This window comes from Sinohyriopsis cumingii, chromosome 10 (genome assembly GCF_028554795.1).
Source record: "Sinohyriopsis cumingii isolate HCF-2022 chromosome 10, ASM2855479v2, whole genome shotgun sequence".
Taxonomy (NCBI): Eukaryota; Metazoa; Mollusca; class Bivalvia; order Unionida; family Unionidae; genus Sinohyriopsis; species Sinohyriopsis cumingii.
Genome location: NC_142970.1, coordinates 10,255,476 through 10,275,363, shown reverse-complemented (window position 1 = coordinate 10,275,363; position 19,888 = coordinate 10,255,476). Strand labels below are relative to the sequence as shown.

The 19,888-nt window shown below is 34.5% G+C and overlaps 1 protein-coding gene across 1 annotated transcript in view; it reads left to right on the top strand.

Annotated features, from left to right (window-relative positions):
* Nucleotides 1-2,515: 2,515 nt before the first annotated feature.
* LOC149789587 (uncharacterized) overlaps nt 2,516-19,888 on the top strand; it is a 102,458-nt gene continuing 85,085 nt past the window's right edge. The window contains exon 1 of the mRNA XM_089972921.1: nt 2,516-2,627. Within this exon, the coding sequence (XP_089829047.1) occupies nt 2,516-2,627 (112 nt within the window). The remainder of the gene's footprint in view (nt 2,628-19,888) is intronic.

Here is a 19,888-nt window from a genome sequence, read left to right as displayed (position 1 = left end):
ATGCACTATATATACACTATATACACTTTCAATATAAGGCCCAGGTTACTTTTAACTTTGTGCATGCTGTTACGATCTGCATCAAAGAAGTGGTCGTTTTGGCAATATAAAAGAATGACAATAAGCTTTATTTTAAAACATGATAATTTCTGATTTAAATATTACAGTGATTTCCCTTCTTGAATGCTGGTTGTAAAATTTGCTTCCAGGCCCAGTCATTCCTGTGGAGATCCTTCGTATGGATGACAAATCCCTTCAGTTATACAAAGAAGCTTTGCGAGATGGAAAGGAGAAGGTTTATAGCATTAGAGTCATGGTGGTTGGTCAGTTTGGGGTTGGAAAGACAACATTAACAAAGCGCCTCCTTGGACAGCATGTTGATATATCTGAGTGGAAAAGTACAGAAGGAATTGATGTACATAAACATTGTTGCAAAATTGCTTTGGATACTGGGGAATGGATAGTACAGCGTGAAGGTAGGCCATCATTATCCTGAAACATTACAAAGTAAAAACAGGAGGTGTTTTTCTGCCTGTCTGAAAGTGCATGAGTAATGATGTATAATTCCTCCTCTAGTGTGTATAGAGATTTTAAACCAGGGGATGTGATTACGGTTATTTTGAGCAATGATGTATAATTCCTCCTCTAGTGTGCATAGAGATTTTAAAACAGGGGATATGATTTTGATCATTTTGAGCAATGATGTATAATTCCACCTCTTGTGTTCGAAGAGAGATTTTAAAGCTTGGGATACGATTAAGGTCACTTTGAGACATGCACCACCTTTAGAACTTTGTTTCATCCACCACTGGGGCAGTGTAGTGTATAATGCTATAATGCAAGCCATTTTTTTTTAAATAATGGTTTGTAAATTTACCTGCGTATTGACTAAGAAGAAATGCACACTATGTGATGTTCCTGAATTTATTTTAATGGTATACATTAGAGTTGGAATCAGGTGTATGGGTCAAATCTCACCCACCCCAAAAATAAGATTGCATGGAGTGTTACTAGCAATGGATTTAGCTTGTGCATTTTTCCCCAAGAACAGTACAATAGAATGGAGTGTTACTATTGCTGGATTTAGCTTGCATATTTTCCCCCCAGAACAGTACAGTTGAATGGACAGTTACTATTGCTGGATTTAGCTTGTGTATTTTTTCCCCCAGAACAGTAATATTAAATGGGGAGTTACTAATCATGAATTTTGGTTGTGTAATTTTTCCCCAGAACAATAAGATTGAATGGAGAGATATCAATGATATATTGTGGCCATTTAGTTTGATTGGCAGGATGAAAACTTAGGTGAGACATGAATTTCAGCCCGGTGTGTTTGTAGATATTATCTGCAATCCTTATTTCATCAGAGACATCCTGCACATATTCCAAGTAAATTGATTATGTAGTAAACACATTTTGCTGGAAAACCTGGCTGATCTAATAGCATAGCTATGTGTCCGTCATGTTGAGTGTTTGGAGATATGAATCCATAAAATATACTTGTGTGTAATGAACATTTTATTGTCATGAATGGACATATTTTAGTACAACATTCAATTTGACTGTATTGTTTCCTAGCCCTATAACAAGGGGATGTAACTATTGTCCCATGACCTTATAGCAAGGGGATGTAACTGTTGTTCCCAGACCCTATAGCAAGGGGATGTGACTATATTGTTCCCTGACTCCATAGCAAGGGACATGACTCTTTTCCTGTGACCCTATAGCATAGGATGTGACTATATTATCCCCTGACCCTATAGCAAGGGGATGTGACTATATTGCTCCCTGACCCTATAGCAAGGGATGTGACTATATTATTCCCTGACTCTATAGCAAGGGATGTGACTATATCGTTCCCTGACTTGATAGCAAGGGATGTGACTATTGTTCCCTTACTCTATAGCACAGGATATGACTGTTGTCCTGTGACTCTATAGCAGGGGATGTGACTATTGTCCCATGAATCTGTTACAAGGGATGTGACTATATCATTCCCAGACTCTATAGCAAAGGATATGACTATTGTCCCATGACTATAGCAAGGGATGTGACTATATTGTTCCCTGACTCGATAACAAGGATGTGACTATATTGTTCCCTGACTCTATAGCAAGGGATGTGACTGTATTATTCCCTGACTCTATAGCAAGGGGATGTGACTATTGTCTCGTGACTGTGTAGCAAGGGATGTGTCTATATCTTTTCCAGACTCTATAGCAGAGGATGTGACTATTGTTCCATGACTCTATAGCAAGTGGATATCACTATATTGTTTCCTGACTCAATAACAAGCGGATGTGACAGAGTTTGTCCCCTGACTTAAAAGCAAGAGGGTTTGACTAGTGTCCCCTGACCCTGCAGCAAAGGGATGTGACTATATTGTCCCATGACCTTACAGTGAGGTGATGTGGCTCTATTATCCCTGACTCTATAGTGATTGGATGGGACTGTATTGTCCCCTGACCTTAGATGATGGGATGGGACTGTATTGTCCCCGACCTTAGATGATGGGATGGGACTGTATTGTCCCCTGACCTTAGATGATGGGATGGGACTGTATTATCCCCTGACCCTAGATGATGGGATGGGTTTGTATTGTCCTCTGACCCTAGATGATGGGATGGGTCTGTATTGTCCCCTGACTCAGTAGTAATGGAATGAGACTGTATGGTTCTCTGAGTCTGTGGTGATGGGATGGGGCTGTATTGTTAACTGACCCTTTAACAAGGTGATGTAGAAATAGTTTCTGTCCATCTATCTTTCTGTTCAAGTGTTTGTCTGTGCGCAATGTTGTTGCCAATATATTATCCATATTTTGTATTTGATTTTACTGAAGTTTTGTGTAAAGTTTTATCTTATGAGTGGGATGATCAGCTTCATTAGATTGTACTTTTTAAAGTTCTTTGCACAATCAACATACAATAGTCATTCCATTGGCTTGTGAGGAAATAAGCATTCATACTTTTTGTTTTGTTTTATTAAAATTCATTGTGAAGATTTATTTTAACAATAACTGAAAGGATTTCAATGAAGATAACTTTTGTCAGTCATGTTCTACAGAATTATGGCCCTTGAATGATTTAGAATATGAATTCTTCTAGCGTATAATCATTCTAGTGTTAAGAATTTTTGTTTGTAAAGCTTCACCTCAACAGATTTCAGACAAGTTCTGCGGTGAGTAGACATTGACAATTTCCTAAAAAAATGATGATTCTCGATCAGCTTAGAATAAGCATTGATATTGCTTGTGAATATTCTAGGAATCAGCTTCTTTGATTCCAAGCAAATTTGCTTCAAGGTAATAAATGAATTCAATAACTATTAGACGTTTAACATATTTGACGGAGTTATATCCCTTGAAACACTTAAGAGAAGCATCACAAAGCATGCGAACACTCTGTCATTCACAGGTTTCTGTCTTGGATTTCACATGTTGGAGTCCAGAACTCCCAAAATGGAAACAATTGTCCAGATCAAAAACTTGTACTTGCAGTCATAAAATTATGATTTCCAGGAATCATTATTCAGGTCTGAAATGTCATAGGGGCCATGCATAAATTTTATAGCAAAATGGTAACGACTGTACTCACCTGATGTTTGCATTCTTAATTAGTCCATTTAATAAATACACTGAAATGCATAAATGGTTTTAATTTATTGAGACCCAAATTTTTCAAATGAGTTACCTTTCAAAGTGCTTAGAATAAAAATCAGTGATTAACATATTTGTAACTTTATTAGCAATTACCATGTATTTGTAACTTTATTAGCAATTATCATGTATTTGTAACTTTATTAGCAATTATCATGTATTTGTAACTTTATTATCAATTATCATGTACTTGTAACTTTATTAGCAATTATCATGTATTTGTAACTTTATTAGCAATTATCATGTATTTGTAACTTTATTATCAATTATCATGTATTTGTAACTTTATTAGCAACTATCATGTATTTGTAACTTTATTAGCAATTACCATGTATTTGTAACTTTATTAGCAATTATCATGTATTTGTAACTTTATTAGCAATTAACACGTACTTGTAACTTTATTAGCAACTATCATGTATTTGTAACCTTATTAGCAATTATCATGTATTTGTAACCTTATTAGCAATTATCATGTATTTGTAACTTTAATAATGATGATAAAAAATCAAATTATTGGTAATTCTCTTCTGCACAATATTACATTTCACTATAAGAACATGAGCGATAAGTAGAGATGTCAAAATCTTAAGAAATTTGTATGGGGTTCCCATCAATCATAGCGATCGCTTACCCAGGTATCTGATCAAATGGGACTGCTCCGGTGGCCTAGTGGTTAGAGCGTCCTCCTCAAATGAGGGAGATAAGGGTTCGAACCCTGACAGAATCATACCAAAGACTTATATAAATGGTACTTTCAGCTGCCTCGCTTGACACTCAGCATTAAGAGGTGAGTGTTAGGATTGGTCGTCCTTGTGTCAGGATAATGTGACTGGGTGGGACATAATGCTACTTGTCTGAGGCATGATGCCCCTGTGCTAAACATCACTATAAACTGCCACACTGTAGACATTGTAGCGATATGACTGACGTTTTTTAAAGCTACGTTAAAAATCCAAATCACACACACACACACACCTGATCAAATGGAAATTGTATTAAATGTGAAGCTGAACTGCTTTGTCACAGGTTCAAATATGCCAACCCCCAAGAGCGATATAAGCGTTGTAGGGTTTAATGCCATTTTCCAGCACAAGATAGGCTATACATGGCGGCCAGTATAACTGGTAGAGGAAGAACCCTATAAAACCCCAGGAAGAACCTCCAACCCACGAGAAGCTACTGGCAAGCTTTCTCACGTACCCATGTCAGCTGAGCCTGAGACTTGAACCCACGCAGACAGAGGTGAGATGGCAGTGATCCGGAAATGGTATAAGCATAATTTATTACAAATATAAGTGGCAAAAAGCATGATCTGAGCATAACAAGAGCAATCTATATATTACATGCCATAATTACAGAAAACTGCATGAAAAATGCACATATTTATTGTATTTAACGTACATTTATTTTTGCTAATTACCTGGATCTTCAGTTAAAATTTTTGGCTTGGGTTTCCCACTAATGAATAAATAGAGTCCAGTAAACAAGCATGTGAACAGCGGCCCTGACTTGATACTCGCATCAGGGCACACACTTGAGGCAAAAATGGCATTAGTTAAACTGGATATTTATAATGTGCTTGCTTTTTGTGAATTGTAGTACGTATATACATTTTAGTTCATCATATATTTCTTAATCATTATTGTCGCTGTCAACGAAAATTACTGACATAGTTAATGTCATCTGGATCTAAAATCATGCACATTTAAGTCGCAAGAAAAACGGTGCACGAACCACAGACAAGCACGTAGTTAGGAATGCCTAGCTTAAAATTTATTCTTAAATAGGTCCTGCGAGAAAGGAGATAAGTGTCCTCTCGTATTATTATATAGTACATGTATGACAAGTAAATTGTAAGCAGCCATACAAGCCCCTGTAATGCGCACATGACATGAACCTCAAACAGTTATCATTATTTTGTGTCTGGATCTGAGCTTGGAATACATTTTTTTAATGGGTACGTGTTTGCTCGTTCTATTACCCTGATTATTATTAATGGATGGCTACCTGGGTACCTGTTGGCATCTTTAGTGATAAGTTACTGTGAATATAAATAACCAAAATTTTTCCACATTTAATTTCAGGTAACTTTTACAGAATGTTAATACTGCTACTTTTTAACTTTTAGTTTTTCCATGATGTTTATGTTTTCTTTATCCTCTGACTTGATCCTCCAAGAACTTTTATGTTGGTAATTCTTCATACTTAAATTTTAAAAACTGTACTTTTAATGAACAGTCTTTTGCTAATGTTAGTTAACCATACAACCACTACTAAAATGAACTTGGCCTCATCATCAATAATACAATAATGTTAATGAACCCTACAACCACTACTACTATGAACTTGGCCTTAACATCTATAATACAATGTTAATCAACCCTACAACCACTACTACTATGAACATGGCCTTAACATCTATAATACAATGTTAATTAACCCTACAACCACTACTACTATGAACTTTGCCTTATCATCAATAATACAATGTTAATGAACCCTACAACCACTACTACTATGAACTTTGCCTTATCATCAATAATACAATGTTAATGAACCCTACAACCACTACTACTATGAACATGGCCTTACCATCAATAATACAGTGTTAATGAACTCTACAACCACTACAACTATGAACATGGCTTTATCTATAATATAATGTTAATGAACCCTACAACCACTACTACAATGAACATGGCGTTATCTATAATACAATGTTAATGAACCCTACAACCACTACTACAATGAACATGGCCTTATCTATAATACAATGTTAATGAACTCTACAACCACTACTACAATGAACTTGGCCTTATCTATAATATAATGTTAATGAACTCTACAACCACTATTACTATGAACATGGCCTTATCTATAATACAATGTTAATGAACCCTACAACCACTACTACTATGAACATGGCCTTATCTATAATACAATGTTAATGAACTCTACAACCACTACTACTATGAACATGGCCTTATCATCTATAATACAATGTTAATGAACCCTACAACCACTACTACAATGAACTTGGCCTTATCTATAATACAATGTTAATTAACCCTACAACCACTACTACAATGAACATGGCCTTATCTATAATACAATGTTAATGAACCCTACAACCACTACGACTATGAACATGGCCTTATCTATAATACAATATTAATGAACTCTACAACCACTACTACAATGAACATGGCCTTATCATCTATAATACAATGTTAATGAACTCTACAACCACTACTACTATGAACTTGGCCTCATCATCAATAATACAATAATGTTAATGAACCCTACAACCACTACTACTATGAACTTGGCCTTAACATCTATAATACAATGTTAATTAACCCTACAACCACTACTACTATGAACTTTGCCTTATCATCAATAACACAATGTTAATGAACCCTACAACCACTACTACTATGAACATGGCCTTACCATCAATAATACAGTGTTAATGAACTCTACAACCACTACAACTATGAACATGGCTTTATCTATAATACAATGTTAATGAACCCTACAACCACTACTACAATGAACATGGCGTTATCTATAATACAATGTTAATGAACCCTACGACCACTACTACTATGAACTTTGTCTTATCATCAATAATACAATGTTGATGAACCCTACAACCACTACTACTATGAACTTGGCCTCATCATCAATAATACAATAATGTTAATGAACCCTACAACCACTACTACTATGAACTTGGCCTTAACATCTATAATACAATGTTAATTAACCCTACAACCACTACTACTATGAACTTTGCCTTATCATCAATAATACAATGTTAATGAACCCTACAACCACTACTACTATGAACATGGCCTTACCATCAATAATACAGTGTTAATGAACTCTACAACCACAACAACTATGAACATGGCTTTATCTATAATACAATGTTAATGAACCCTACAACCACTACTACAATGAACATGGCGTTATCTATAATACAATGTTAATGAACCCTACAACCACTACTACAATGAACATGGCCTTATCTATAATACAATGTTAATGAACTCTACAACCACTACTACTATGAACATGGCCTTATCTATAATACAATGTTAATGAACTCTACAACCACTACTACTATGAACATGGCCTTATCTATAATACAATGTTAATGAACCCTACAACCACTACTACAATGATCATGGCCTTATCTATAATACAATGTTAATGAACTCTACAACCACTACTACTGTGAACTTGGCCTTAACATCTATAATACAATGTTAATTAACCCTACAACCACTACTACTATGAACTTTGCCTTATCATCAATAATACAATGTTAATGAACCCTACAACCACTACTACTATGAACATGGCCTTGCCATCAATAATACAGTGTTAATGAACTCTACAACCACTACAACTATGAACATGGCTTTATCTATAATACAATGTTAATGAACCCTACAACCACTACTACAATGAACATGGCGTTATCTATAATACAATGTTAATGAACCCTACAACCACTACTACAATGAACATGGCCTTATCTATAATACAATGTTAATGAACTCTACAACCACTACTACAATGAACATGGCATTATCTATAATACAATGTTAATGAACCCTACAACCACTACTACAATGAACATGGCCTTATCTATAATACAATGTTAATGAACTCTACAACCACTACTACAATGAATATGGCCTTATCTATAATACAATGTTAATGAACCCTACAACCACTACTACTATGAACATGGCCTTATCTATAATACAATGTTAATGAACCCTACAACCACTACTACTATGAATATGGCCTTATCATCAATAATACACTGTTAATGAACTCTACAACCACTACTACTATGAACATGGCCTAATCTATAATACAATGTTAATGAACTCTACAACCACTACTACTATGAACATGGCCTTATCTATAATACAATGTTAATGAACTCTACAACCACAACTACAATGATCATGGCCTTATCTATAATACAATGTTAATGAACTCTACGACCACTACTACAATGATCATGGCCTTATCTATAATACAATGTTAATGAACTCTACAACCACTACTACAATGAACATGGCCTTATCTATAATACAATGTTAATTAACTCTACAACCACTACTACAATGAACTTGGCCTTATCTATAATACAATGTTAATGAACTCTTCAACCACTACTACAATGAACATGGCCTTATCTATAATACAATGTTAATGAACCCTACAACCACTACTACTATGAACATGGCCTTATCTATAATACAATGTTAATGAACCCTACAACCACTACTACAATGAACATGGCCTTATCTATAATACAATGTTAATTAACCCTACAACCACTACTACAATGAACTTGGCCTTATCTATAATACAATGTTAATGAACCCTACGACCACAACTACAATGATCATGGCCTTATCTATAATACAGTGTTAATGAACTCTACGACCACTACTACAATGAACTTGGCCTTATCTATAATACAATGTTAATGAACTCTATGACCACTACTACAATGAACTTGGCCTTATCTATAATACAATGTTAATGAACCCTACAACCACAACTACAATGATCATGGCCTTATCTATAATACAATGTTAATGAACTCTACGACCACTACTACAATGAACTTGGCCTTATCTATAATACAATGTTAATGAACTCTACGACCACTACTACAATGAACTTGGCCCTATCTATAATACAATGTTAATGAACTCTACGACCACTACTACAATGATCGTGGCCTTATCTATAATACAATGTTAATGAACTCTACGACCACTACTACAATGAACTTGGCCTTATCTATAATACAATGTTAATGAACTCTACAACCACTACTACAAAGAACATGGCCTTATCTATAATACAATGTTAATGAACGCTACGACCACTACTGCAATGAACTTGGCCTTATCTAAAATACAATGTTAATGAACTCTACAACCACTACTACAATGAACATGGCCTTATCTATAATACAATGTTAATGAACTCTACAACCACTACTACAATGAACTTGGCCTTATCTATAATACAGTGTTAATGAACTCTACGACCACTACTACAATGAACTTGGCCTTATCTATAATACAATGTTAATGAACCCTACGACCGCTACTACAATGAACTTGGCCCTATCTATAATACAATGTTAATGAACTCTACGACCACTACTACAATGATCGTGGCCTTATCTATAATACAATGTTAATGAACTCTACGACCACTACTACAATGAACTTGGCCTTATCTATAATACAATGTTAATGAACTCTACAACCACTACTACAATGAACATGGCCTTATCTATAATACAATGTTAATGAACTCTACGACCACTACTACAATGAACTTGGCCTTATCTATAATACAATGTTAATGAACTCTACAACCACTACTACAATGAACATGGCCTTATCTATAATACAATGTTAATGAACTCTACAACCACTACTACAATGAACTTGGCCTTATCTATAATACAATGTTAATGAACTCTACAACCACTACTACTATGAACATGGCCTTATCTATAATACAATGTTAATGAACTCTACAACCACTACTACAATGAACATGGCCTTATCTATAATACAATGTTAATGAACTCTACAACCACTACTACTATGAACATGGCCTTATCTATAATACAATGTTAATGAACTCTACAACCACAACTACTATGAACATGGCCTTATCTATAATACAATGTTAATGAACTCTACAACCACTACTACTATGAACATGGCCTTATCTATAATACAATGTTAATGAACTCTACAACCACTACTACTATGAACATGGCCTTATCATCTATAATACAATGTTAATTAACCCTACAACCACTACTACAATGAACATGGCCTTATCTATAATACAATGTTAATTAACCCTACAACCACTACTACTATGAACATGGCCTTATCTATAATACAATGTTAATGAACTCTACAACCACTACTACAATGAACATGGCCTTATCTATAATACAATGTTAATGAACTCTACAACCACTACTACAATGAACATGGCCTTATCTATAATACAATGTTAATGAACTCTACAACCACTACTACAATGAACATGGCCTTATCTATAATACAATGTTAATGAACTCTACGACCACTACTACAATGAACTTGGCCTTATCTATAATACAATGTTAATGAACTCTACAACCACTACTACAATGAACTTGGCCTTATCTATGATACAATGTTAATGAACTCTACAACCACTACTACTATGAACTTGGCCTTATCTATAATACAATGTTAATGAACTCTACAACCACTACTACAATGAACATGGCCTTATCTATAATACAATGTTAATGAACCCTATGACCACAACTACAATGATCATGGCCTTATCTATAATACAATCTTAATGAACTCTACAACCACTACTTCAATGAACATGGCCTTATCTATAATACAATGTTAATTAACCCTACAACCACTACTACAATGAACATGGCGTTATCTATAATACAATGTTAATGAACCCTACAACCACTACTACTATGAACATGGCCTTATCTATAATACAATGTTAATGAACCCTACAACCACTACTACAATAAACATGGCCTTATCTATAATACAATGTTAATTAACCCTACAACCACTACTACAATGAACATGGCGTTATCTATAATACAATGTTAATGAACCCTACAACCACTACTACAATGGACATGGCCTTATCTATAATACAATGTTAATGAACTCTACAACCACTACTACAATGATCATGGCCTTATCTATAATACAATGTTAATGAACTCTACGACCACTACTACAATGATCATGACCTTATCTATAATACAATGTTAATGAACTCTACGACCACTACTACAATGATCATGGCCTTATCTATAATAAAATGTTAATGAACTCTACACCCACTACTACAATGAACATGGCCTTATCTATAATACAATGTTAATGAACTCTACAACCACTACTACAATGAACTTGGCCTTATCTATAATACAATGTTAATGAACTCTACAACCACTACTACAATGAACATGGCCTTATCTATAATACAATGTTAATGAACCCTACAACCACTACTACTATGAACATGGCCTTATCTATAATACAATGTTAATGAACCCTACAACCACTACTACAATGAAGATGGCCTTATCTATAATACAATGTTAATTAACCCTACAACCACTACTACAATGAACTTGGCCTTATCTATAATACAATGTTAATGAACTCTACAACCACTACTACAATGAACATGGCCTTGTCTGTAATACAATGTTAATGAACCCTACAACCACTACTACTATGAACATGGCCTTGTCTATAATACAATGTTAATGAACTCTACGACCACTACTACAATGAACATGGCCTTATCTATAATACAATGTTAATGAACTCTACGACCACTACTACAATGAACATGGCCTTATCTATAATACAATGTTAATGAACCCTACAACCACTACTACTATGAACATGGCCTTATCTATAATACAATGTTAATGAACTCTACAACCACTACTACTATGAACATGGCCTTATCATCTATAATACAATGTTAATGAACTCTACAACCACTACTACTATGAACATGGCCTTATCTATAATACAATGTTAATGAACTCTACAACCACTACTACTATGAACATGGCCTTATCTATAATACAATGTTAATGAACCCTACAACCACTACTATTATGAACATGGCCTTATCTATAATACAATGTTAATGAACTCTACAACCACTACTACTATGAACATGGCCTTATCTATAATACAATGTTAATGAACCCTACAACCACAACTACAATGATCATGGCCTTATCTATAATACAATGTTAATGAACTCTACGACCACTACTACAATGAACTTGGCCTTATCTATAATACAATGTTAATGAACTCTACGACCACTACTACAATGAACTTGGCCTTATCTATAATACAATGTTAATGAACCCTACGACCACAACTACAATGATCATGGCCTTATCTATAATACAATGTTAATGAACTCTACGACCACTACTACAATGAACTTGGCCTTATCTATAATACAATGTTAATGAACTCTACCACCACTACTACAATGAACTTGGCCTTATCTATAATACAATGTTAATGAACCCTACAACCACAACTACAATGATCATGGCCTTATCTATAATACAATGTTAATTAACTCTACGACCACTACTACAATGAACTTGGCCTTATCTATAATACAATGTGAATGAACCCTACGACCACTACTACAATGAACTTGGCCCTATCTATAATACAATGTTAATGAACTCTACGACCACTACTACAATGATCGTGGCCTTATCTATAATACAGTGTTAATGAACTCTACGACCACTACTACAATGAACTTGGCCTTATCTATAATACAATGTTAATGAACTCTACAACCACTACTACAATGAACATGGCCTTATCTATAATACAATGTTAATGAACTCTACGACCACTACTGCAATGAACTTGGCCTTATCTATAATACAATGTTAATGAACTCTACAACCACTACTGCAATGAACATTTCCTTATCTATAATACAATGTTAATGAACTCTACAACCACTACTACAATGAACTTGGCCTTATCTATAATACAATGTTAATGAACTCTACAACCACTACTACAATGAACATGGCCTTATCTATAATACAGTGTTAATGAACTCTACAACCACTACTACTATGAACATGGCCTTATCTATAATACAATGGTAATGAACTCTACAACCACTACTACAATGAACATGGCCTTATCTATAATACAATGTTAATGAACTCTACAACCACTACTACTATGAACATGGCCTTATCTATAATACAATGTTAATGAACTCTACAACCACAACTACTATGAACATGGCCTTATCTATAATACAATGTTAATGAACTCTACAACCACTACTACTATGAACATGGCCTTATCTATAATACAATGTTAATGAACTCTACAACCACTACTACTATGAACATGGCCTTATCTATAATACAATGTTAATGAACTCTAGAACCACTACTACTATGAACATGGCCTTATCATCTATAATACAATGTTAATTAGCCCTACAACCACTACTACAATGAACATGGCCTTATCTATAATACAATGTTAATTAACCCTACAACCACTGCTACTATGAACATGGCCTTATCTATAATACAATGTTAATGAACTCTACAACCACTACTACAATGAACATGGCCTTATCTATAATACAATGTTAATGAACTCTACAACCACTACTACAATGAACTTGGCCTTATCTATAATACAATGTTAATGAACTCTACAACCACTACTACAATGAACATGGCCTTATCTATAATACAATGTTAATGAACTCTACGACCACTACTACAATGAACTTGGCCTTATCTATAATACAATGTTAATGAACTCTACAACCACTACTACAATGAACATGGCCTTATCTATAATACAATGTTAATGAACCCTACGACCACAACTACAATGATCATGGCCTTATCTATAATACAATGTTAATGAACTCTACGACCACAACTACAATGAACTTGGCCTTATCTATAATACAATGTTAATGAACTCTACAACCACTACTACTATGAACATGGCCTTATCTATAATACAATGTTAATGAACTCTACAACCACTACTACTATGAACATGGCCTTATCTATAATACAATGTTAATGAACTCTACAACCACTACTACTATGAACATGGCCTTATCTATAATACAATGTTAATGAACCCTACAACCACTACTACAATGAACATGGCCTTATCTATAATACAATGTTAATGAACCCTACAACCACTACTACTATGAACTTGGCCTTATCTATAATACAATGTTAATGAACCCTACAACCACTACTACTATGAACATGACCTTATCTATAATACAATGTTAATGAACTCTACAACCACTGCTACAATGAACATGGCCTTATCTATAATACAATGTTAATGAACTCTACAACCACTACTACAATGAACATGGCCTTGTCTATAATACAATGTTAATGAACCCTACAACCACTACTACTATGAACATGGCCTTATCTATAATACACTGTTAATTAACCCTACAACCACTATTACTATGATCTTTGTCTTATCATCAGTAATACTGTTAATTAACCCTACAACCACTACTACTATGAACATGGCCTTATCATCAATAATATAATTTTAATGAACCCTACAACCACTACTACAATGAACATGGCCTTATCTATAATACACTGTTAATTAACCCTACAACCCACTACTACAATGAACTTTGCCTCATCATCAATAATTCAATAATGTTAATTAGCGCTATAACCACTGCTACAATGAACTTTGCCTTATCATCAATAATACAGTAATATACAACCACTACTAATGTGGCCTGGCCTTATTATAAATAATATAATGATGTAAATTACCACTACAACCACTACTACTATGACTTTGACCGTATTATGAATAATTCAATAACATAAAATTAATAAATTTATTTAACATGATCTGACTTAAATACTTAAATGTTTTCCAAATTTGTGTACCTTTTTGGTTGTATTATAATTAAAATCAAAATTATAAAGTAATGTGTTGTTATATGGGCTTTAATTACAGTTGTCAGAACATGACAGGCTATATATGATGGTCAGTGTGTCTGATAGAGTAATAACCCAGGGAAATCCTGGGAAGAACCACTGACCCACATTGGAAACTACTGGCAAGCTTTCTCACTTACCCATGTTGTTCAAGCTCTTGACTCAAACCCACAGAGATAGATGAGCTGTCAGTGATTTGTAAAGATGAGCCCCTCTGACCACTAGGTCACTAATGGCACCATTATACAATGAACAAACAAGGTTTTAACTATTCTTGCTTTCACGGCACATCACCACTATCCAGGGTCATTTCTTATTGGGGGTATATCTAGGTTGGCACTAGTATTTTCCATTTGGCCATTGTTGACATGTTTTATTTTTAGGTTTACCTGAGATTGGGTTACGGTTGATTTTTTTTTCCATTCCAGATCTTGTACCTATTTAAGTCTAGTTTTCATGTATCACTTACTTTTTATTAATATTTTTGTCCTTTTCTGAATTCTCAGTGGATAATTCTTGTCAAATAATTGGCATGTGAGAAAGTTGTATGCATCTTTATGATTCCCATTTTGTCTTTTTACACACAGACAAATATGTATAACAGTTTCAGTGTATTGGAGAACTTTGATTCACCCTTTTAGGTTTTAAAGAAACCAGATATCATTTATCAGTATGACAGTTGTGGTGCATTGGAGAATCTTGATTCACCGTTTTGGATTTGATATCAAGCAAGTATCAGTTATCCTTATGACAACTGCAGTGTATTTGAAAATCTTGATTCACCCTTTTAGGTTTTAAATCAACCAAATAACCTGTGATACTTCATCTTAATAAGATCATTGATGAGAGTGATGACTAGACTATGATATTATTGCACAAAAGTTATGTCCCTTGAAAGAGTAAGACAGAAGAAAATCTATGATGATATAAGTTTAAAGAAAGATTTGGAACATATTCTACCGAGTTCTTGTCCATGATTGACTTGGAACATATTCTACTGAGGACTTGTCCATGATTGACTTGGTGTACTGTACTAATACACACAGTGTCCATGATTGACTTGTTGTACTGTACTAATACACACAGTGCAAGTGCAGTATACAGCTTTTTGGTGGCGGGCATTGAGGACATTGGCCATATTAGTGGCACGTCTTGTGTATCAACAAGTTTGTAGACAAGGTCACTGACCAGTTAAATCTACCCTCTTCATACTGATGAGATGGTCAGGTGGGCATTGTTAGGCTGACCTTGGTAAAACATTTTATGACCCTTATACCGAGATTACACAGCCCTCTGATGACTTCATTGATCTGGAATTGTAAAGAAATATTCTTAGTTGAGTACTCAAATACATTTGCTGTAGACTTCCATAGAAGCAAAGAAAACAAAATCACAAGAAGAAAAAGCAAAACACATTGTGGGCAGATTCTCCACAAATTTTCATGCAGCTCCATAGAGATAAGCAGAAAGGTTTAGAGGTTAGTAAAATGTCTGTGAAAGTCTGGAAAGTCCTCATTGTTATAGAAACTCCTCAATATATTTTAAAATAAATTTAAAGTGGTTGTCAGGTTTAAGAGAAAACCTGAACAGAGCTCAAAAGTGAAAGCATCTCTTTAAAATTGTGTTGTGATATTACAGAAATAACACTGACGTTTTGTAGGGCAAGTCACATTAGTCTACCATAGAGGTGTGAGGAAACTATCTCCATAATTTTACTGTGATTATTTTTTAACCTTACCTATTGTCTTTGGTAGACATGGTGGCTCATTGGTTACTGCACTATACTCCAGACTGATATGGTGCAGGTTCAGATCCTACTATTGGACCAACCTGGATCAGCTAAGCCACCAGGGCGTGTCCTGGTGTGTGATGCTTTTCTCCAAGTGCCTCGCCACTAACTATCCAACATACTGCTGTGCTTTCAAGCATGAAACCAAACTAAATCTGTGTTTCCTTAAAATTTGACTACCCAACTTGTTGCTGTGCTTTCAAACATGAAACCAAACTAAATCCATATTGCTTAAACTTGGACTAAAAAAAATGTATGCTGAATGGATAACAATTTAATGTGTATCTTACAACTTGGGTGGCACTCTACAGTTTTGTATTTTGCATAAGGGTTAGAATTTTAAAGAAAAAGAATTTCCCCGGCTTTCCTCACTGGTTATACTGGCTGTTTAAAAAAGACCTTGTATATCTTAGGTATAATTCAAAGAACCTTTAATTCCCTTTATTTTCATGTATGATTGATGGGTGTACTATGGGTTATAGCGTATACAGCTTGGCCTTACTTCAGATGTGCACCTTTCAAAAAGGTGCTAGCTCTACTTGGTCATTTTCACTTCCTGAACTTCAGAGGCAAATTGTATAAAAAAAGAGCTGATAACTTTTTTTACATTTTATATATTTGGTAATTCATTCATTGCACTTTCAGAAGCTGGTATTGTCTAGTCTGGCAAAATTCATTTTCCCTATTTTAATAGCTGCTATGGATAGTGTACTTTAGACTAATTCAGGCTGATTTTTTTAGCATAAGGGAGCAGTCATTTTAGTTAGCAGTGTGCTTAAATCATGTACATTTTCCAAAAGTACAATATCCAAAGAAATATCATCCACATTACATTAATGTAGCATAGAGGTATGCCAACATTCTCTCGACTGTGCATGTTTTAAATGCAAACAACTTCCCCTTACATACGTCACTGTCTCAAAAGTATATATTAACTGGTGAGCGCCCCCTTACAACATAAACATGCGACTTTTTAACTGAATCTAATGACTTTCTTCAACATTCAAAAGGACAAGACTGGGAAGAATGTTAAAGAATTTGACTATAAACAAGCAGTTGCAAAAGAAGCTGCTTTTGTAAAATTTAGGAGAATGTAAACATTTTGATTTCTGTTAAAAAGGTATGAGATGAAAATGTTTTTAGAGGATCTGCTTTTCTGTTCCATTAAACTTGTAAAATATATCTATATTTTTTCCAGCTTTGAAATCCCAGACACAACTACCCCATCACATTTTGATAGATACATCCAAGTATGATGCACAATATTCTAATTTTTGTAGTGCATCAAAAACATTGATTATTATTAATATGTTATTATTATTATTATTGTTGTTGTAGTTGTTGTCAAGTCTTCAAAAACAAATCTGATTTCTACTAGCATTGGACCAAAAGAATACATTGTCCTGAGCTTGTGCATTTTAAAGATTTTATTAACAACAGCTAAAATTTTATATTCAGTGGTCAAAATTATTTCAAGCCCAGAGTGGCCGAGTGGTTTAAAGCGCTCACCATTATGCATCATTGCCATCTCACCTCTGTCTGCATGGGTTCGAGTCTCAGGTTCGACCAATGTGGGTATGTGAGAAAGCTCACCAGTAGCTTCTCGTGGGTCGGTGCTTCTTTCTGGAGTTTTCCCAGGTTCTTCCTCTACCATTTATACTGGCTGCCATATATAGCCTATCTGGTGCTGAAAAATGGCATTAAACCCTACAACAACAATAACAAATCAAAATTATTTCTCCCACAGAGCTGACAAATCCAATAGCTATGGCAGCCATCTTGAAATTTGTATTTATACTCTGCCTGAATGTATTGTTGTGTTGATATGGGCTTTTCACCAAAAGGTTGGTCCTAAATAATGTATCGTTGTGTTGATATGGGCTTTTCACCAAAAGGTTGGTCCTAAATAATGATGTTGTATTGATATGGGCTTTTCACCTAAAGGTTGGTTCTAAATAATGATGTTGTATTGATATGGGCTTTTCACCAAAAGGTTGGTCCTAAATAATGATGATGTTGTATTGATATGGGCTTTTCACCACAAGTTTGATCCTAACTAATGATGTTGTATTGATATGGGCTTTTCACCAAAAGGTTGGTCCTAAATAATGATGATGTTGTATTGATATGGGCTTTTCACCACAAGTTTGATCCTAACTAATGATGTTGTATTGATATGGGCTTTTCACCAAAAGGTTGGACCTAAATAATGATGTTGTATTGATATGGGCTTTTCACCTAAAGGTTGGACCTAAATAATGATGTTGCCCTTTAGACATCCAGTATAGCCACCATTGTTACCATCCTCGGAATCAAGTTATTTTACTTCTTATAAATGGCTGGTTATATGGATTTAGGGTTTTCACCAAAAGTCTTATTATGATGTCTGGTTGCTCCTAATTTAAAATAATGATGACCTGACATTCATTATAGCTGATTTTAGTGGCCAACTAGAACACCTTCCTATGGTTTCTACTGCAAAATGGATTTTCTTATTGACATTGGTTTACATTAAATGAATTCTTATGATATCTGGTTGGTACTTAGTAAAAATATTTAGCCAAACTTGGCATATGGATATACATTGAGACTGTCTGAGACAAGTTCAGTAATTTTCAATCTGTGATATCAGGTTCAAGGTCAAATACCATGGCAAGAAAGTCTGTACTGCACTTACTGGTTTATATGTTAACTCAGAAATGTAAGAAAATGTATTTACCAATTTTTTTTATGCTGGGATTTTTTGTGTGGAATATCCAGGTAAACTGCTAGCAATTAAATATAATAAATT